This window comes from Lynx rufus, unplaced genomic scaffold (assembly GCF_022079265.1).
Source record: "Lynx rufus isolate CCGP_SWC_20201006 ecotype Redwood Valley unplaced genomic scaffold, mLynRuf1.p SCAF_10, whole genome shotgun sequence".
NCBI classification, from domain to species: domain Eukaryota; kingdom Metazoa; phylum Chordata; class Mammalia; order Carnivora; family Felidae; genus Lynx; species Lynx rufus.
In genome coordinates this window covers 57150036-57172109 of record NW_025814824.1, presented here as the reverse complement: position 1 = coordinate 57172109, position 22074 = coordinate 57150036, and the positions used below count along the sequence as shown (strand labels likewise).

Genomic DNA, 22074 nt, shown 5'->3' with positions numbered 1-22074 from the left:
ACTACATTATCTCCATGCTGCCTAGAAAAAAAAAAGTTCTCTCATTTCTTGATTCAAAACCATTCCATTCTCCAATTTAGGTGAGAAGCCTTTAGCTGGAGATGGAAGAAAAGGAATATGACCTGTGAAAGGCAGACGGCTCTTGGGCAGGGAAAGCACTGGACAGCTTCAAGTCGAAAATAAAGTTCTGTGTGAAGTCCAGTACTGGGAAGAAGAAAGTTCAGGATAAGGGAAATTCCTACAATAGCCCATCAACTCCTGGGGAACTAGCAATCTTATCTCAGCAATAAACCCATGAAAAGAATAATTTTAAAATGCAATGTAGGATTGCATCAGCCCCTCTAGTGCCTGTGAGCAACATGCCCATTCCTGCCTCCTACACACCAACTTCACACTGGCATATCCTAAAAGTCCTGCAGCTGTAAACTACTTCTGCCCACATGTTCCTCCCTCTTTTAAAAAGGTAGCTTCTAAAGCCGCACCCACCCCCAAAAGATTGGAAGTTCCGTTTGAGATAGGAATCCCTTTCCTGTTGCTCTAGAACCCTCTTTCACTCCAGTTCCCACAGGATTAGTTTAAAAATCTGTATTCAAGTAATTTAGACGGATTTAAGCCGTGGGCCTCCCCCATCACCTTGTGAAACTCACCACCAAGCCGGGTCTCACACTTGTCTGATGGAGACCATACCCAGCCAGCTGTGACCCCATTAAACATTGATTTGGAATACCTGAGTGTATGTCTTCTACTGAGAGATGGTTTGCCTTCTGTACTAGTTCGTGCAAAAGTTTTTTCTGTCTCAGTCTTTTCTCTCTCAGAACATTTTTAAAGTTGTTGATGCACTTGTTGAGGTAGATGGTCTCTGCACACACTTGCTCTAGGCTTAGTCTGCCCTGCTTGGGAGATTCAGGCCTGGAACAAGTTTCATTTCCCAGACATGGAGCCAGAGCAAAACCTGGCAACGCATATGCAATAGGCGAGGAGTTAGAAGCCAGAGAGAAGTTGCTGGGATCCTGAAAGGTTTGGTCTCTCTGTGAAGAGATGCCCACTCCACCAGAGACCATACTGAGCAAGCTCTCACTCTCCTGACTCCCAGGGCTCTCCACAGAGAAATCCTGAGCACCCTCTGAACTCAACGTCCCAAGAAGTCTATCACTGTTCTCTGACTGAGAACCACTTTCATTGCTTTCCAGGTCCTCAGGACTGATGGACCCACTATTCTCAAGCTTCTGAAACACACCCTGCAGAGCTGAACGAAAGTGATGAATTGCTCGGCCCAGTTTGCTTTTGTAAAACTTAATTTCTAGATCTTCATCCTCCTGCGAGCCAACCAGACCACAGGAGGACTTTTCAAAGACATCTTTAAGGACCTGAGTAGCATGTTCCTCCTCCTCATTCAAGTCAATATGAACCATGTCACTGAAAGTCTCAGGCCCTATGATAATTTCCTCCATCATGCGATCACGGCTCAGAGTTGCAAACCTTCTGGACTTGTCTGTCAAAAGGTCCTCAAGCTGCTTTGAGCTTAGAATATCAAGCCCAGCTTCACAGGCCAGGAGCTCATCTTCTGTCTTCAGCAACCCAGACAGTGACAGACAGCTGCCAGCCTCACTTTTATTGCTGCAGTGGTTTCCTCTTTTTCCTACACTACATACTTCAAATCCTTCGCTGGACTGTTTGAAAACCTGGGATGTCCCAGAACCCTCTTTTGAGATTAACACTAGGGAAGGTTCCTCAAATTGATGGAAGGTGGACAGAGTAGCCTCTTTCCCTGTCAGCTCACCACCACAACTGTCAATGATAACTTGGGAGGTTCCTAATGTTCCTTTTACTTCATCTCCTGGCTTAGACACATCACTTGACTTTATGAAATTATTCTCGGGTGGGAAGGAAAGGCCTTGCTGCTCAGGGGTTTGAGGTTCTCTGTGTTGATTTTGAGCCCTCATTTGAGATGCTCCTGTTATGGGTCCTGTGTCCCCTGTTTCCATCTGAAGAAGTGATTCATGCTGGTTTAAAGAATTTGAATTATGGTCCTGAAGTTGCTGCAAAAATGACAGAGACTCCTTTGGGGGATTCTTATAGCACTGTGGCCAGCTTGGTTCTTCTTTGGTGGCAATCCGGACCCCTACACTCTGCAAAAGGATGGATTTCTGCAAGATGAAGTCTCTGTGCTCTAAATGGGCAAGTTTCACAACAGTAGGCCTGGGGGCTGGGGCTTTGCCTGCCCTGTAAGCCTCTTTGATGTACCTGTTGCACTGCATGCCATTAACACAGAGGTGCATGGCCAGGAAGCTGTGCACCAGCTCCATGGTATTTTCCCCATCTTGCTCTGGAAGTCCATACAGATACAGAATGGCTTCTTCACTGGGTCTGTCCACATGGGGTTCCTGGGCCTTTTCCCCCACACATACCTTAGCCAGAGAGCTGCTGCCCACCTGCAAGCCTTCTATTTCACTCAGAACTGAGTCTACACAGCTAGACACTTCATCCACTGAACCCCGGACTTGGCTCAAGTGCTGCTGCAGTTCAGCAATTTCAGTTTGGAGACGGCTGATGCCTTGTAGCTCTCTGATTATATAGTCTACTATATCCCCCAAAGGCTCTCGCTGTTCACAGCTGCAGCCTTGGTGAGGGCCTCTGGACAAAAGGGACTTGGCTTGATTCCTTTCTGAGGGCTCTTGACAGCTTGTGCTAATGCTGACAGATGAGAGGTCCTGAGAGCCCGACCCTGAAGCACAGGCAGTGGAGCCCAGAGGAAGCTGACTGCTGGTCTGCTGCTCAAAGCTGCAATGCTGGGCCAGGCCTCCATCTCTATCCCCACTAATGGCTGAGGCTGTGGACCCACAGTGAGGGAGCAGGGAGCTGTCCTCTGGTAAGGATTCAGTAGGGCCTGAGGACTTGCTCTTGATGCCACACATAGTCTCTGACTTAGCCTTATCTGGGGACAGCCTGGAGGAGGGTCCCAAGGTGACCATGATTTCCTCCTCTGACTCTTGCAACAATCGTTTCATTTTTTCCCTCAGGGTCTGAGGGATTCTCTGCTTCTTCCTTTTATTTCTGGTCAGAATGCTTACCAGAGATTGTCCTGGAAGGCAATAACCTGCCCTAGTCTTTTCAGTCTATTTCTAGCAATTAAGGCTGGCTGATGTTTTGGGCTTAGCCCACAGTGCTGCCTGGAATGATCCCATGTGTAGTCTCCAAACCCGGCACATGTCCCTGGATCCTGGCTTGACTCTTATCCTGTAGCTAATGAAAAAGGAAAATAATGCACTCAGGTCAGAAAGCAGCAGAATAATTTTAATCTGAATCAAACTGTCAAGCAGGAATAAGAATATTACCTTCTAAGACTGTAGAAGTCAACCCTGACCTGTCTCCCAATGCTGGCCTTAAAGGCTGCAGGCAGTCACTTGTCTTTCCTTGGCTTCCCATCAGAGAAATGATGTATCAAGTCATTGTGTTCTGGGCAAATACCCAAAAACATCAAGATTAAGACAAACTCCTGGGAAGTAGGTGGGTAAGGTCAGTGAGTGACTGAACCTTTACAATTCAACACTAGGGTCGGGTTCAGGAATGAACAAATAGATGTTTAACTACCAAAGCTCAAATTACATACACAGTGAAAGACAAAGACAAGACATACAATGTTTATTTTCCCAGTTGGTTGTTCTGGTGAAAACTCAGCAACTCAGATGTTGGTTCCTGCCTGTGCTTATAGCACAAAGTGTTTTCCCTTTGCTCAGTGGCAGCAACCCTTCACTTGGAGAAAAGACCATGGCAAGTATTTCAAACTTGGAGAAAAAAAGTTTTCTAAACTTAATTCTAGAGTAAGGTGGTATTATGTAAGCATAGTCATTGTCCAGACTCAGGTACATTAAGCATGTTTGGATCTGGAGGGGCATGTGGCCAAAGACACACATGTGGTGGACACACAGCAGGGAATGAAGGAGGCTCAGGAACAGCCTGGAGTCCTGAACTCCGTTTAATAGTCCCCAAGGGCTTGGTGCAGTCTAATCAACACACAGGTTTGGCTTTCCTCCTCCACAGCGCATCTCGTCTAATGCCTCTTTCAGAGCACCAGGTTAAGTGATTTTCCAGAGTAACAGAGGATTGCTCTAGCCCTCTGGCCTAGAGAAAACAATGCATAGGACAGGAAGGAAGTTGGTTATATCAGAGGGTTCCAAGGTCCTTTGCTGTTCTCCAAAAAGGTGAAGACAGCTTGCCACCAGACTTGCCCCTAATACCCTAAGCTACCAGGGACTACCACAGAGGTAAAGATGACTATTACCTTATATGGGGTGGTTATCCATTTCCTTTTTACTGGAAACATGCAAAGTGTAGGGAAGGAGCAGAGTATAAAGTACAAAGAGAAAAGCTAAGAGCCCAGGAATGCATGGGACTGCCAATACTTTCTGTCTCTGCTAGGTTACCCTGGGAGGGGTAAGACTGGTTGGTGGGAGACATGTAATCCTTCATGTTCTTCAGTCGGAGATGATTTGCCCATTTTCTAGATTTGATCTGTATTTCTAAATTGTCTCAACTCCTGCCTCCTTTTCTTTTTCCCCAGTACTCAAGTTAACCCCAAAAGGGGAAAATTGCCTGTGAAGAACACAAGCTGACAGCTCCCACAGGAATTCATTTTAAGGAAAGGTCACCATCTACAGTTTGTGGGCTTAAAAGTTAAAAGCACTGTGCTTTCCTAGACTAGGAAGAATCAGAAGCATGAGTCACAAGACTTGGGATAAAGATCAAACTGACCCCTTTTACTGGAAATAACTAGGCCAAGAACCAAAAGTCAGAAACTAGATTAATTCCCACTTCATGTCTTCCCTTCTTCCCTGTAGCTCATCTGAAAATTCTGCTCCATCTAGGAATTCCTCACCTAAGGATGCTACCCATTCTGTGAGGCACTGCAGAGGCCAAATTAATGCCTTTTAAGCACTGTTGATTTACTCCTATGTCTCAAAGGGCCAGGATCAGCTATATCCCTAATCAGGCCAACTCACTGTACTCTGTGACAGGGGGAGGGAGAGGGATAAAGAGGAGATGTTCTATATGCACAACCAGAACTGCTGGGTCTTAGGATTAGTGCCTAGCTGTCTAAACAGCAAAGGTACCAATTCTAAGACTGACTCATCAAATTATTCCTTCTCTCCTTCCACAAGCGCACATCTGTATTTCCAAAGCTACCCTCTTTTACTCCCCCCAACTGTGCAAGGTCTAGGTGCCTCTGCTTTGGTCTTGGTACCTGGTATTAGCTTTGAACAAGGTCCCTGGCCCAATAAGGACTGGAACTGGTAATCAGCCTTTCAAGTTTGTCTCAAAGAGAAAGACTGCTTACTGAACCAAGATGAAAGTTCTGTGTATGACCACATGAAGCCATGAGCGAGTTCTACTAGATTGAAAATCAAAAGACTTAAGTCAGGTCTTGCTTCACCAATGATCTTGGATTAAACACCTGACTTCTCTGTTCCTTAGTTTCCTCACCTGTACAGTAGGGAAAATAGTCACAGGAATGTTACCAAGCATGCCACCACCCATAAAAGGTATGATTTGAGTAAACCATGACTTCTATCCTAGCCCCAAACCCCTATCTTTCCTAGTCTCTTTTAATGGTCTGTAGCACTGCCTGCAATCATACCACTGACATGTGTCATTCTTTGTTAATCCTATTTTCTTCTAGAAGTTTTTTTTCTTTTTCCTTAAGATTAAAAAAGGAAGCAAAACATTCAGTTCCCAGTATTTTGCTCAGGTGACAAGGGGCTTGCCATGTTCCCTCAGGCAGTCTGAAAGCATGCAGAAGGGACAGATACCTATAGGAGGCAAGTTTTTCTAATGTTTTTTTTTTTTTTTTCAACGTTTATTTATTTTTGGGACAGAGAGAGACAGAGCATGAACGGGGGAGGGGCAGAGAGAGAGGGAGACACAGAATCGGAAACAGGCTCCAGGCTCTGAGCCATCAGCCCAGAGCCTGACGCGGGGCTCGAACTCACGGACCGCGAGATCGTGACCTGGCTGAAGTCGGACGCTTAACCGACTGCGCCACCCAGGCGCCCCGAGTTTTTCTGTTCAAAGGCTGGTGAGGCCCAGAACCCATTGCCAGGTCTTCCAAGACCAGCCCCATTTAGGTCAAGAGAAAGCAGCTTTTCAGGAACAAAAATGAAACTGATTCTCCCGCTATTGCTTCAATGCAGGCCAGGTTAACTTCAGGCCTATTTGTTTTTCAGATCAATACTCCAGATAGGCTTGGTTTAACTTCCTAGACAGTCTTGCCAGATGTCCCCTCCAAGACTGCAGTGCCCACAACACTGTCTGGCAAGTCATACAAGGGGCAAATGGCACAGTCATTGTGTTCAGGGTCTTTCCCTACAGCCTCCTGAAGGACTGAAGGCAAAGCTGCCTGGTTTCCTACGTTACTAACAAATAGGAAACTTCCAACTAGAGCTGCCACAGCAACTTCTTCCAGCCTCAAAGAAAGATGCTTGCTTCCATATTAAACAAACTCTCCTCAAACCTTCTTATGAATTGGTAATCGCTACCCTGAATGAACTTAAGAATCACCTCCTGGGGATATGGGTTCCCCAAAGGCACCAAACCCACTTGGTCATCCAGATATTTAGGTTTTGAAGCAGAGGACAGACTTCAATGTAATGCCCAGAGAATCAACCAGTTACTTTGCTCAGAACCCAATAGGATACCAGAAGCCAGCATAGGCTGAAAGGGCAAACCTTAGGGCCAAGAGACCCAAGTCAAGTCCATCTACTCCCCCAGCCTCTCTTTGCTACTACTGTCCACAGGAATGAAATAACAAGGGCCAAAGAATGAGGACAGTTTGATCTCTAAATCAATTCAATTGATTTGTCAGGCACCAAGTTATGTGCCAGGAATGTAAGACACATGGTCCCTGCTTTCTAATATATTAAGGTTTGGAGAAGGAAATAGGCATAATTCGCCATCACAAAATAAAGCAAAACATGTTATAATGAAAGTTGTAATAAACAATAGATAATAGACATTAATTCCAATGATGGGGGAATGGAGGGGCAGTGAGAGGCCCAGCAAAATCAGGACAGGGAAAGCCATAGAGAAGAAGTAATATTTGAGCCAGAATGGGATAAAGAGGCATTGGGGTCCACCCAGCTCAACTTGACCCTCTGGACTCCTTCAAGATACCCAGAGCTGTCATTCTGCCCTGTCCTATTAGCCTATCTACTCTAGTCAACTTTTCAAACTTCATACACACACTCTAAAAAGTGACCACACCTTTCTCCTTTCTGCTATCTTTCTAAGGAATGACTAAACCTAGGAAAAATAAGGAAACCCTTTCAAGGGATAGCTCCGTTTGAAAAGGGAACACATCAAAATAAATAAATCAAAAGTAGTAAGCTTCAACAATAGAGAGCTGAAAACTATGGCAGGGAATAAACCCTTAAATCACATCAGCACCAACGTACCAAAAAAAGTCAAGAAGAAAAAAAAAACAACTCAGTTTTCTGAAATGGCTGATTCTTTTGTCTCTTTCTCTGCCTTACCAAATAAATGTGATTAGGAATGCGAGTATTCCTTGTAAAATTGCTTCTGACTCAAATCTTGGCTGGGAGGAAACAGCTGGGGACCTCTGGGAACAGGCCAGAACTCTGTATATGTATCAAGCAGCCTCTCACTTTGTGTGAAACAAGCCCAGAAGGCAGAGAGCTAAGAACTCTGACAGCACCTCCCACCTCCCTTCTATAGAGGTCAGATCATTTCCTGGGCCATTTACCAATTATGTTGCATGGCTAATATGGTGGCAGGAATGGATTTCTAGGGCTACAACAGGTTTGGGTACTTTTAAGATGTTAATCTTTGGGAAAGCATCAATGCTTACAAAGATTCCTGTCAGAGAAAGTGATCAGGGTCACGTAGTATGAAAAGTGAGATTAGCCAAAGGGAATAAAAAATGCCCTAGATTAAATGCATCACAAGGTCCTAGGTACTATAGTTCCTAGGACAGGCCATCCTTCCTCATCAGCATTAGGAGGAACTCCATTTATAGGCCAGAAGCTGGACACGGTAAAAGAAAGAAAACCTCAAACATTGTATACAAGAGAGGAGACAGAACCTCTGGTAACATACAGTACCATAAGGGAGGATGCAGCCTTCAAAGGGTTGGAATATCAAGACCTCAAAATGAAGAATGAATGCCAGTCAGGAGAGCTGGGTATTCTTGCCCTGCCCAGCGCTCCCTTTCAGCAGTACCAAGGTTTACTATACCAAGGAATATAACCAACCATAAAGCAAATACATATGCACCCAGAATCAGATACTCATGACAAAGACTCTCTCCTTTGATCAAACCTGAGTCAGGTTGCTCTGAGTCCTCTTTCTGACAAGGTCCCTGACCTTCAGCTCTGTTTGCTCAGTCCACTTTTAGCAAGAATCCTGCTGGGTCAGTTTAGTGAAAATTCTTCACCTTTGATATCTGACCAAATTCCTTAACCACCACCTTGGTGTGCCTCCAGCAAAACTCCTGTCAAGTCAGTTTAGCCAGACTTCCCCTTATCCTTGATGTTTCCTCTTAGTAATTTTCCATTCACTGACCCTCACCCTGTTCCTTAGCTATAAATTCTCAGTCTTCCTTGTATTCAGAGTCGGGCTCAATCTCTCTCCCTTACTGCAATACCCCAATGTAGTCTGCCTTACAGCCTTTAAAAAACATCACAACGTTTTTTTCTTAAGCATCATCATACTTTTTTCCATACTACTTCAAGGTTCTCATGAATAGACTGAAGAAGGCATGTGAGCAGGCATGTCTAGCCTCTAAAAACTACCCCTCCCCACAAAAAAACCCACATTCTCTATCTCCTTACTCTGCTGTAGTTTCTTCAGAGAACTTATTACTACCTACCTGATACATCATATATTTGTTTGCTTGTTTATTATGTGTCTCTTTCCCCTACCTCTTTATTCTGGAATGTGAGTAGAGACTGTTTGGCTCACTGCTATAGAACTGTTTTGCTCACAGCACCTAGAACAGTGCCTGGCACATAGGGTGCTCAAAACAAATTAAATCTTGCCATTGAATAAAAGGAATCAGAACACCAAATCAGAGAAGTTTAGATTTGAAAGAGACTCTTATACAGTACTAGGCCTGGAATCTCATACTACATTGTGATCTAGCTTATGGAGTAGTTTTGTTTAGCTATCACAGTGTTTTCCTAAATTTTAAATGTGAAAGTCTTTTAGGCAGGACAGCTATTCTAGGTTCTCAAAAGTTCTATTACCCAAGTTTAAACCCTTCACCCAAAATGATACCCTTGCTTTTGTTCATCTGTTTTACTTTGGCAGCCCCCTGAATGGGAGGTTCTTGCTTGAGGATTCACAGTGGATGTGAATTCCATTACAATGGAAGCTGTGCTTTGTTTTTGATCTCCCAATGCCTGGCACAGGGCACTACTATCCCAAGCATATGACCTGACACAGTGGGAAGTCAGTGCCACGGAAAGGATAAATGAGTGATGGCAGAGCTGCATTAGAATACAAGTCTCCTAATTTCTAGTCCACTTTTGTTTCCCTCACAAAATGCTGCCTTCCAGTTCTAGGTTTATTTTTAGACTGATGGCTTATCACCCCTTTTTATTGTAAAAACTAAGTTGGAAACTTCTCCCTAAATATACTTAAATTTTTCTGGAGTCTCATTCAAGACAAATAAAGAGGGTAGTGGCAGCCCCAGCCTCTGCTAGAGGCTGGTAATTAGCCTGTATCTCTCTAGGATATGAGACTAGTAGGAAGAGGCTGTGCCATGGTTCCTTGTCATTCCCATAGTTGCTATCATGAGGCTTCCATTTGTTCTTCCAGCTGGAAGAGGTGCCCTGATCCTTGTGCTAATGATAGGTCTAGAGCAGCAGTGTCCAATAGAAATATAATGTGAGCCACATATGTAATTTAAAAATTTCTAGTAGCCACATTAAAGTAAAATAAAAAAAGTAAAATTTACTTTAATATATTTTATATAATTCATTATCCTATCATTTCAACATGCATTCAATATAAAAAATATTCATCATATATTTGCATTCTTTCTTTCATGCTGAATCCTCATATTCTGTTACATATCTTACATTTACAGCACATCTCAATTGAGAGTAGCCTGTCTGCCAAGACAAGTACTCAACTACCACATATAGCCAGTGGCTACCATATGGGACACACAGGTCTAGAAGGCTGGGATGGGGGACACTCTGGAGAGCCTTCAAAACCTGGCAGCAGATGTTCATTAGAGGCTGCCATCCCAGGGGCAGCAGAATGCTCTGTTCTTTCATTCATCTTTTCACCTGCTCAGTTTGATCCTAGCTGGAGGTAGCATATTTCCATTTTATGACACGTTCAATCCTCAAGGCTACAAAGAACAAAGTATTAAGGCCCTAAACTGCAGAGGATGAGACCTTTTCTCTCTTTCAATCTGACCCTTTCTAGATCCCCTGTAGCAATATGTAGCTTCTTTCCAATACTTTGGGCAAAACTACAGGTGAAACCTAATTACTTCAATAGAAGCTACCCTTTACAGGGAAGACTTAGAGACTTCTCACAGACAAGAGCATAATCTCAATGCTGCTGAGTCAAAGATAGACTATCCTATACAACTCACACTAGAGGGAAATGTAACAATAGTAAAATTATATTTGTTTAGAATCTTATAGTTTACATGATTCCTATTTTATCATGACATATTTTATCATCAGAACCCTATGAGGCAGGAAGGAAGATCATTCTGATTTCATAAATGAGAAAAATGAAGCTCAGAGAGGCTAAATGACTTGACCAAGGTCACTGAGGAGACCTAAGATTTAAAAAGGGGTCTACATTCTATAGTTAGTGCTATTTTTACCGTACATGCATGATGAAAATGGACAGATTATTATGCATGTGTATACACACTCAAGATTGAGGAAACTCAGGATGACTTTTCTGTCTATATGGCATATGCACATGAGAGGGAAGAATTAATACATCAGACAGAAGAACAGTATAAACACACTCACACAATGGAAAAATAGAAGGGTTTCTTAATATACACAGGCATATACCAGAAGAGGAAAGTTACCTGAGTAAACACACACACACACACACACACACACGAAATAAAAGAGGAGATTATATATCTATCTATATATAGATACAGATACAGGCACATGGAGGAAGATATGGCTTGTGTATAAGCATTTAAAAGGAATGAATGAGTTGAATGAGTTTCTATTATGTACACACAGGAAGGAATGATCAGGTTATTTATAAACATGGACATATCAAGAGGTGGAAACAGATTATTTGTATACAAGTATGCACACATTCAGAGGGCTGGCTAAGTTATTTACATACATACAGGAGTGTAAGAGTACCAAGGAAGAACAGATAGTCAGATTATCAGCATATAAACACATGCACGTGAAGATTCTACCCTCAGGGCTGAGTATGCCATTTTTCACTCATTCTAATGACCCCCACCAGCAAGTTGGCTCCAGCAGTTATGTAATTAATGTAGCTCCTCTGTATTCCACCCACAAATGCTTTGCTTTTGTCCCTGCTTGTCATTCAGTCAGTCATACACTCGATACCACTTACCTTGCTGCTGCAACCAAAGTAAGAGTTAAAGAAATGAAAAGGAAAAAAAAAACCATTAAAACCACAAATTCTCAAGTTTTAGAATACAAGTGCCGTCTTTAAGAGGAAATCCATTCAGGAGCACTCCCTGGTTTGACAGAGAAGCCACAGGATGAACTTTCTAAGCCACAGCATGGCTGCTTGCCCAATAGACCAACAGAGCCAGGGAGCTATTATTCTCAGTTGCACCAGCTGGCTGGCTCCATGGTGCAAAGTTGATGATAGGAACAATGCCCAGCAGAGAAATCCCCTCAGTGAAAGGCTGGGCAGGAGTCTCGCTGGCTACAAATCTAGAAATCCAATCTGGTCCACACCTCTGCTGAGGGGGACTCTGATGACCAGCCTGCTGAAGGCAATAGCAGCCAAACTTCAACTGGATGTGGAATTCTAACCCAATCGATTCCGGGCTTTCAGACTGAGACGGAAAGCAGGGCAGCTACTGCTCCTGCTGCTGCTCCTCCTCCTCTCCAGCTGCTTCCTGCCTGCAAACTCCCATAGGGCACCAGCTCTCCTCACACGTTCCTGGCGCACACACCCCCTTTCCCAGAACACTCACGCACACACAAACCTCGCCAGCAAGCTCACTCACACACCCTTGGTGAGTGTCTCTCCCTCTTGCTAAATATAGATCTTACTCTCTCCCCTCCCCCATTTCTTCCTCTTGTTCTTCTCCCCCCTCCCTTCTTCTCCCCTGCCTATCCACCTCTCTCAAGTCTGGGCTATAGGATATAGAGAGACTTAAGACCAGCAATCTATACTTTGAAGAGCTCCCCGTCTCAGAAGACAGAACACAGCAAGAAATTACCAGAGCACAATACAAAGGCAATCATGCCTTCTACTGAAACAAACGCTAGGTTTTTTTTTAGTTGATTGTTTCATTTTTGTTTTTGTTTTTGTATCTATATTATCTGCTATCTGCATTTGGTGAAGCTGGAAAACAGGTGAAGTGCCCACGTGCAGTTAGCATCAAATAGCACTATGTTCTCAGAGTAGATACCTAGTCCAGTTCTCCCTGAACAGCCACAGCAAAAGAACCAACTGGAAAACAAGAAGTCCCTTAGGCTGTGCCAAGGCAATGATTAGAGAGATGTAAGGGAAGCTGGGTGGGCTAACATAAACCCTCTATTGCAGAAGTCTGGACCACAGATTGTTTGGGGATCCAGAATTAGGATAGCCTCAAGTGTAATCATATTAACCAAAAGCTGTTTACGATTCAAGGCTCCGGTTTCATGATCCCAAATCTCCCAGCCCCTCTTTGCCAATGGCAGCCCCATCTCCATGGAGACTTGCTAGTCAGGTGGCTCTCACATGGCCCTAATTCCTAATAACTCAACAATTCTACTTAGGACTCATCAGGAAATTGAATGTCCTTATCTTCAAAGAGCACTCAAGTTGTTCATTGCAACATAATGCCAAACATAAGCCAGGGACCCCTGAAGCCCTGGAGCTTAAAATGCCAAATACATCAAATATATAATACCCCTTTCCACTCTGCACCCACAGGACAGCAAAAACACTGTTTGAGTCCAAAGAATCTCAGAATTCTTCTCAATATAGGGCTCCAATTACCAGTAACAATCCAGTGAAGCCATTCCTATTCTACCTCCTCTGAGCCTGATCTAATGAGAGAAAGCCCTTCTCTTCCTTAGGCCAGCAGAAGGTGGACAAGTTTGATTCAGTCAGCATGTCCAAACCAAGCTCTCAAATCTTGCTACCTCTGCTGCCCTGCAACATTCTTCATGACAATCTACAGTAAAACATGGCCCTGATAGCCAAGAATTAGGCAGTCAGGCTATGGGGGCCACCCTAAAAACTGTCACTGTGGAACAGGCAGCCCTATATGGTAGATAACATAAGCTTTTAAAGGAGGAATGATTTCCTTGGCTTATCCAAGATCCTGAGGAGAAAGTGTTGATTCCAGAGCCAACATTTGCCTCCCTACTGCCTTCTTCCAATAACATTGCTTCCCCCTCAACCCAGGAAGAAAATTTAGATTCCAAAAGATGCTAAACAACCCATTTCTTAACCATCCACCTCATTATGCAGCCAACACTAACAGCAGAGCAAATACCTCCTAACCCAGTCGGGAGCTGGCTGGGTGACAGAAAAGATAAGGACTGACAGTGCAACTATAACCACATCTAAATACAGAAAAAAATCATTTGAAAAGTGTCAAATTTCAGTGGAAGTCACAGCCAATTTAGAGGAGCTTCCCATATTTCAGCCAGAAGAGGTAAAGGGTTTAAAACAAGAAATATAGGGAAGACTGATTAAATCAGAATTCCCTCCCACTCAAAGAGCCCGGAGAAGTGGCTGTCATTATCAGGTTTGGGGCTGGAATTCCTATTCTAAGAAATTCAAACTCTCAAGACTAGAAATGATCTTCAGAGCTAGGACACTGCCTAATGAACCTACTTCTTCCTGACTCATCCACCAGTGGCTCCAAGACCTGGCTGAGGTTTCTAGATGTTATACCTGAGGCTAATGCGACCCTCTCTTGTCCATCTGCCTAGTCAAACACATTCAGCCCATATTCTAAGCAGCTTGAGTTTTCCAGAAAAATAAAGGTCAGGCAGGAGAAGATGTGTTTATGACATGAGGCACAACAAATTTGCAATCTCTAGTTCATGGTCTTCAAACTTCACAAGACAGCTTATAAGCCATTAATTTATGGCTTTGACCATAAATTACTTTTGTATCTTTCCAACTTCCCATGTTTCACCAAAAACACAGAGAGTAAGTGGTAAATAGCTGTCCGTGTACATTCTGGGTAAAAAAGCAGGCTCCCTCTTCTACTATTCAACAGGGCCCACAGAGGGCCCACAGACTGCCAGACATCATATGACCAAAGGAGAGATCTCCTCTGTGGTCTAGCCTTTTAGGATAGACACACAATTTCTGTTTCCTGAGCCGTGTAAGCAACGATGCAGTCCTTTGTTACAGTGGATCTGGCTCTTGGGAATCCTAGGCAGGCTAAAAGGATGGGGGTGCTTTTCAGAGGTAAGAAATAGCACAAGCACCCACCTCAGTTGGGAAGCTTCCTCAAAGCAGGGCTTTTCAAGACCTAGCTGGGCAGAATTGGAGAAACAGATTGGGTTAAGAAGGAAAAGGCATTTATCCAGAAGCTGTGAAATGCTCTGAACAGACATTCTCAAGGTCTGGTTCCCAATTTAAATCTTTGCAGGGATCTTCGCCTAGAGATAGATGAGTCAAGATGGAAATTCAACATGAGACACTGACACTCACGCAGAGTTGTGGGAAGGTTCAGAGCTGCAGGAGCTCTAAAGGGGAACCAAATGAGTGGGTTAGTCAGAAGACCACCTGGCATACAAAATTCATCCTCGGTTAAAGCATCTGAGTGGAGTCACAGAGATACTGGAGGAGGGGCTCACCAACCACAATTCTCCACTCTCATACAAACCAGTCTAAGTCTCCCTCAGGCCAGATACAACTGGTCCAAAAGCAAAGAATGTGCCTGGTCCAAAAGCAAAGAATGTGCCTGCTCCAAACGTGGCCTGCCCTTTCAGGTGTCATTGCCAGAGAATGGCTGGGTCAGGACCAGCAGGTACCTACCTCGTCTCCCAATGCTGACAATCACATATGAGGATATAAAGGATAGGTGGAGCCAAAATCTAACTTACATCAGAGTAAGTCTGTGATTCCTTTCCTTCTCTACCACCAAGTAAAGCCAGAAGCAACATGAGAGGCTGACATGGGTCACACAAGTAGGATATGTTTCATGAGGAAAATGGTTTGTTCTGGTGGCTGAGAAAAGTCTTTTTTTTAACCCCTGTACAATTATGCCCTCCATAAACTACTGAGTGATTGCATGAAGCAGAGAATTATGGGCAATGGGAGGTGAATCTCCTCCTTCCCTCAGGAACATGCCATCCAAGGGGAGTTATGAGCCTGGCAGATATGTGCTGACTTTACTGATGTGCTAAGACATAGCTGCTACACAGACTAAATGAGACCTGACAAGCTGCAAGGCAGGCCTAAGGAGTCACAAATTGCTGACAAATTTCAGTCCTACAATCAGGTCAAGCACCATCCTGATTAGCAAAACCTTAAACATGAACAGGGATAAACTCAGTACTGCTAGGCTAAACAGGTTTTTAGCCTTTACCTACAAAGGCTGTGGCCCCATTTCCATTCAAGGACTAATGATTAAAGACTCATAATCAGGGGCACCTGGGTGGCTCAGTCGGTCAAGCTTCCAACTCTTGATTTCAGCTCAGGTCATCATCTCATGGTTCCTGGGATCAAGCCCCACTTCAGGCTCTGCACTGACAACACGGAGCCTGCTTAAGATTCTCTCTCCACCCTTCCCCTGCTTGCTTTCTCTCTCTCAATCAATCAATCAATAAGTAAATACTCATAATCAAAGTAGTCTATGTAGTAGACTACTATGTAGTAGTCTACAGCCCTCTCACATAAACCTGTTCAAAAGTCATAGCTCCCAGATTTAGAACTAAGGCTACTCCTGAACTAGTATCTGCTTATATATGTCCCAGTCCAATCCACAAAGTACAATGGCCCTGCCTCAATTTCTTTACCCCAAGGAAGCCAAGGGGCCACATGTGGAGGATTCTCTAATGGGAATCCAAAATTTGAAATTTCATGGGGAAATGAACCCTTTGAGGGCACCTGGGTGGTTCAATTGGTTAAGTGTCCAACTCTTGATTTCTGCTGAGGTCATGATCTCATAGTTTGTGGGATTAAGTCGTGTGTCAGGCTCTGCACTGACAGCATGGAGCCTGTTTGGGATTCTCTCTCTCCCTCTGCCCCTCCCCCCACTTGTGTGCACTCCCTCTCTCTCTCTGTCTCTAATAAGCAAACATGAAAGAAAGAGAAAGAAAGAGAAAGAAAGAGAAAGAAAGAAAGAAAGAAAGAAAGAAAGAAAGAAAGAAAGAAAGAAAGAAAGAAAGAAACCCTTTGTACTATAAGGAGACTATATTCTAACTGGCTTAATATTTATCAAATATCTCCTTCAGTTCTTTGTGTTTTGTTCTGAAATATACCTACAGTAAACCCAAATCTGGAGAATTCTCTTGGTGTAAGACCCTGTTTCCAGAAGCTTTTCAAAATATGTTCCTAGTTAGCATATGAATCTCAAGTGTCTTGAGAATCAATGAAGAGACCTAAAAGAGGAGGGTTTTTCCTATAGGGTTCTCCGTATATTCAAAAATATCTGGTATGAAGCACTTAGTTATAGGAAGATAGCTAACGTTCAAAGGGGAAGAGAAGACTTAAGAGAGACAAATCTCTTAAGGATCTCTGACAATGGAAGCATGGTGGGGAGAAAAGAAAGTATTCAACTGGATGAGGCAAGAGAGAGAATGAGACTTAACCAAGAAAGCAAGGAATGCAGAGGGAAAGCCTGTTGGTGGTGCTGGTATTGGAGCCCTATACTGCAGCTCATCCATACCAACCAACCACACATGGAGATGACTTCCCTGCTCACACACAAGACCTTAAAACCTCTCTATTCTAACTTTCCATCCAGTAACAGAATCCCCTGCAAAACCCTTTGCTCCCCTCACATGTCACTAAGTCTAATCTATTTTACCTTCCTATCCATAAAATCTGTCCCCTTCTCTACAACCTTTAGTTTGGGCTTCACTACTTCTCATTTGAGTTATTGCAAAATATTCATCCTCCCTAGTCTACCTTCCTTTAGAACCACCCCCCCTACTCCCAATCAATTTTTGACAATTTGTTAGAGGAATACCTACCTTTTATAGCCCTTAGAAGGAATTAACCCTGCTGACACCTTGATCTTGGACTTCTAGCATCTAGAGCTATACAACAATATATTTCTGTTGTTTAAGCCACCCAGTCTGTGGTACTTTGTTATGGCAGCCCTAGCAAACAAATACAGTACCTTTAAGAATTACTAATACAATGCTACCAAAAAAATTTTTAAATAATAAATACCTATTAAGTACCTAGGTGTTGTACCAGGCATGATGAAAAGATACAATCTTTGCTCTTAGGGAGTTCATAATCTAATAGGGGAAATGTTATAGCATGGGCATTGTTATATCCATATTATATATTCTAAGGAAGAAGAGTATTAGATTTTGTGCTTGGTTGACTGGTAGTGCCATTTACTGAAAGGATATACAGGAGATGAGGTGGAGAAGAAAGAAAAGACAATCAGTACAGTTTGAACATACTGTATGTGGTGTCTGGAAAATTCTGCCATAATAAGATCCATAGGCAGCTGGATATGTGAGTATGGAACTCATGAAAGAAGACTGAGGTAGAGATAGCAATTTGGGATCCATCAGTTTACAGGTAAAGACATGAGTGAGATTATCTAGGATAGAGAATGAGGTGGAAAACAGAGCCCTAGGAATCACCAAGTTTTAAGGGGCGAGCAGATGAGCAGAAATGCTATAAAGGAAACAAAGATGAAGCTGTCAGAAGAAAAAGACTTGGAGAGAAAGATATCACAAAAGCAAACAGGAAAGAGTGTTTTAGGGAGAAACCAGTCAACAGTTTTTATCTCACCTGTCACAAGAAATGCTCCAGGATGCTCCAAGGGCATCTAGAATGCCCTTCCTAACTTGTTATCTTTGTCTATTTATGTCCAAATGTCCTCAGGTACGGACCAAATAAACACATTTCCCTAGCATGCTTAAAGATGACAACCAGAAAAGAGAAGTACAAGCCCAAGGAATTAGGGAAAATTATTTACTATAATTTACCTCTACTCTTTGGCTTCAGGAAGTCTTATTTTATATACTATGACAGTACTTCAGAATGTGCCTGTTTTGGAATGGTGGTAAATCTCACTGCATTGTTTACAGAAAGAATGCCACTTACAAGGAGCCATGATTTCTTTAATGGCATGTTTATAAACAGAAAGCAAGTTATCCCTTGATTTCCATCTTTCTAAGCTTCTATTATTTTATTTCTTGGACATTTCCTGATACTTAACAACATATTCCTGACTCGGTACCCTCTGGGAATTTATCTGACTTCTCTGAGCACCCTAACTCAAAGGGTTTGCTCCCTCCATTTTTTGTTGTCCCTCATTTCTTTTGCAACCAATTACTTGTATTGCCTGGTAATATCGCTTCATACTTTCAAGCAACAGTTCCACAAAACTTTTCTGAGTGTCTATTAAGTATCAGAAACTACGCTAGGAATTGTATTCAGTTCCTGACCTCATGTGCAATCTAACAAAGGAGTTAAAGCATATATATGGATATTGAAAATACAAGTAGAAAGCAGAAGTAACAAGAAAATAAGTGGCCAGGAACAGGATCTCTAAATCTTTGAACTGTTTTCTACCTACATGTAGTAGGCCCCCAAGACATATTAGGCAGAGAAGATACTCTAGTTGAATATCTATTCTTTTTTTTTTTTTTTTTTTAATATCTATTCTTAATTCCTAAGACTTCAGACTCAAACTCCTATATGGCCTCCTCCCTTGATAAGCCAGGCTGGGCTATAAAGACATCTTTAACTGAAGACCAATTCAAAATACAGGTCAAGCAGTTTGCAACTTGACCCCTTGCTCCGGTCACATCCTTGACTAGACATATGAATTTCTCCCAGTGCAAGAGGAGAATATATATAATATCAAAGGTCCAAAGCAGTTTTCTCAACCTGCCTTTTCATGACCCCAGTTTATTTCAATTGGCAGAGCTTCTGCCTCCAGCATTATAGTCCAATTAAAGTGCCTATTCTTTGGGCCTGGAGAGGGCAGCCTTCAGCAACTCTTTAAAGGTTAGAGTGAGTGACTAATATTTATCATAAAAGACACATATAAATTGTAGCAGAATTTTAGAGAGGAAAATATTGCCAGCTTTCAAGGTGCTGATTTGGATAGGAATTAGGAAAGGCTCCATGAAAGAGGTGATATCTGAGCTTGATCCTAAAGGATGAATAATATTTGGATATGTGGAAATTGAACAGAAGAAAAGGCATTAGGGCAGAGATACAAGATGAGCAAAGATATGAAAAGGAGAAAAAGGAAGCTATGTTGTTGGAAAGTAAAGGAAATAACATTTAGTGAATACTAAAAACATGCCAGGCCCTGCTTTATATGTATTATCTTATTTAATCCATATCCATCTGCTGAGGAAATGATATCCAATTCAGAAATGAGAAAACTAAGTTTGTAAGAGGCTAGGTGACTTGTCTAAGCCTCAAGTTACATAGGTAGTAAGTAGTAGAGCCCTATTTCAAACTCTGGCTCTGGCTGACCCCAAGGCCCAGTATCTTCCAACTGTACAATATGGCCTCTGGGTTAAAAAAAAAAAAGTTAGAAAAATCGGTTGAACTAAGTCATGAGTTGTTACAGATGTCAGGCTAAGAAGCTGAGACTATAACTTAACTACAAGTGAGAGAAAAAATTAATCTTCCTTCCTTCCTCCCTCCCTCTTTCTTTTCTTCTTCCCTCCCTCCCCCTTTCTTTTCTTTCTCTCTTTCTTTGAGAAACCTTCGTTCATTCACTCATTCATTCTCAGATATATGTTAAGAGCTTGCTGGGTGCCAGGCATTAGAGAAATAACGTTAAATAGTCCCTATTCTGGTAGTGCCTGGCTGGCTCAGTCAGTGGAGCATGTGACTCTTGACCTTGGAGTTGTGAGTTTGAGCCCCATGTTGGATGAGGAGATTACTTAAAAATAAAATCTTAAAATAAAGAAATGGTCCCTAATCTGTATTTCCATTATATATTTTTAAAATATTTATTTATTTTTGAGAGAGAGAGAGAGAGAGAGAGAGAGAGTGGGGGAGGGGCAGAGAGAGAGGGAGAGAGAGAGAATCCTAAGTAGGCTCTGCACTGTTAGTGCAGAGCCCTACACAGGGCTTAAATGCACGAACCATGAGGTCACGACCTGAGCTGAAATCAAGAGTCGGTTGCTTAACTGACTGGGCCACCCAAGCTTCCCCGGGCTATTTTTATCTAGCTTTTATTTAAACTTCTTATTGAATATAACATACAGGGCACAAATCAAAAGTATGTCAATATAAACAGAATCCCAATCAAGAACAGAACATCAATGGAATTCCAGAAGTTCCCTTGTGCCTATGTCTAGTCACTACCAACACCCTCCCCACCTAGGTAATCACTATCCTACAGTCTGACACTATAGATGACTTTGATCTGTTTCTGAACTTAATATAAGAAGAAGCATATAGTATATACTCTTTTCAGAAATACATAATCTTGGGGTCAAATGCTCACACATTTCCAGGATAATATGATAACCACCAAAATTGACTGTATATGAAATGTTATAGAAAAATGAGTACCTAACTACCTGGGGACTTTGAGGAAGGCTTCAAAGGATGTGACATGTAAGTTGAGCCCTGCGTATAAGTGGAGCCATGAGTAGTGCTCTGTTTCAGGAAGACAATGCTGGCAGTGGTATACACAATGTATCCTAAGACAAATAAAAGAACGAAACCTTCAGAAAACTAATACTGTACACTAAGCAATAAAGAAGATCTGAACACAAAAGGGAACAGAGAAGAGACTTGTAAAAGGAATCACGGAGAGAAAAAAGAGCAAGGTCTGGCAAATGATCCAATGTGGGAGGCAAGAGAGAAGGAAGAATGACACCGTGATTTTGAGTGGGTGACTAGCAAAATGATGGTGATTTTAATACAGAGAACAAAGAATAGGAACGGGTCCAGGAGGGAAGTTTTGAACATTAGGAAGTTATGGTGAAAATAACTATTAGATAACTAGACATGAAGGATAGAACCTAAAGAAAAAAGGAGGGTTAGAAGTACAGATTTGGGAATTATTTGCTTAGAAAGGCTAGCTGGAAGTCAACTGGCTGCCTAGCACAAAAGCCGGGATCAAGCACAGAATTGGCCATATAGTAGTTGCTCAGTTAAGGATTCTGGATTAGAGGTTGAGCAGAGGCAGATTTGAGATGAGGGAAAAAAGCCTGAGGGGAAAACTGTAGAAAGAGACAGGCAGGAAAGGATATAGGCAAGGTAAGAAAGAAAGGAAGAGAATGGGAGAATCCAGGATAACAGAAGCCAGGGAAAGAGGAAGTTACAAATAGGTTGTTTCAAAACACACACTGGAATGCTGCAGAGAAAAATGACATTAAAGACCAAGGAAAGTATCTGGGGAAAAATGTAAATATTTAATGTAATTATTTCTATCTCCCTTCCGGCCTATAAGCTCCTAAATGATAAAAAAGTGGTACCACTTATCAGTTGGCTTGATTTAAAATGGGATGATTTGGGTGCACCTGTGTGGCTCAGTTGGTTAAGAATCCGACTTTGGCTCTGGTCATGATCTCGCAGTCTGTGAGTTCGAGCTCCACTGACAGCTCAAGAGCCTGGAGCTTGCTTTGGATTCTGTGTCTCCCTCTCACTCTGCCTCTCCCTCACTCATGCTCTCTGTCTCTCCCTCTCAAAAATAAACATTAAAAAAAAAATTAAACATTAAAAAAAAAATTA

The 22074-nt window shown here is 42.6% G+C and overlaps 1 protein-coding gene across 2 annotated transcripts in view; it reads right to left on the bottom strand.

The window, feature by feature from the left end:
• Positions 1-22074, bottom strand: part of UNC13B (unc-13 homolog B) — a 263053-nt gene that overhangs the window by 50688 nt on the left and 190291 nt on the right. The window contains exon 1 of one of the 2 annotated variants that reach the window (XM_047065922.1): positions 728-3008. The exons of the other annotated variant lie outside the window; for it this stretch is intronic. Coding sequence (XP_046921878.1) covers positions 728-3008 — 2281 coding nt within the window. Of the gene's footprint in view, positions 1-727; positions 3009-22074 lie in introns of those variants that run through there. 2 annotated transcript variants of the gene reach the window in all.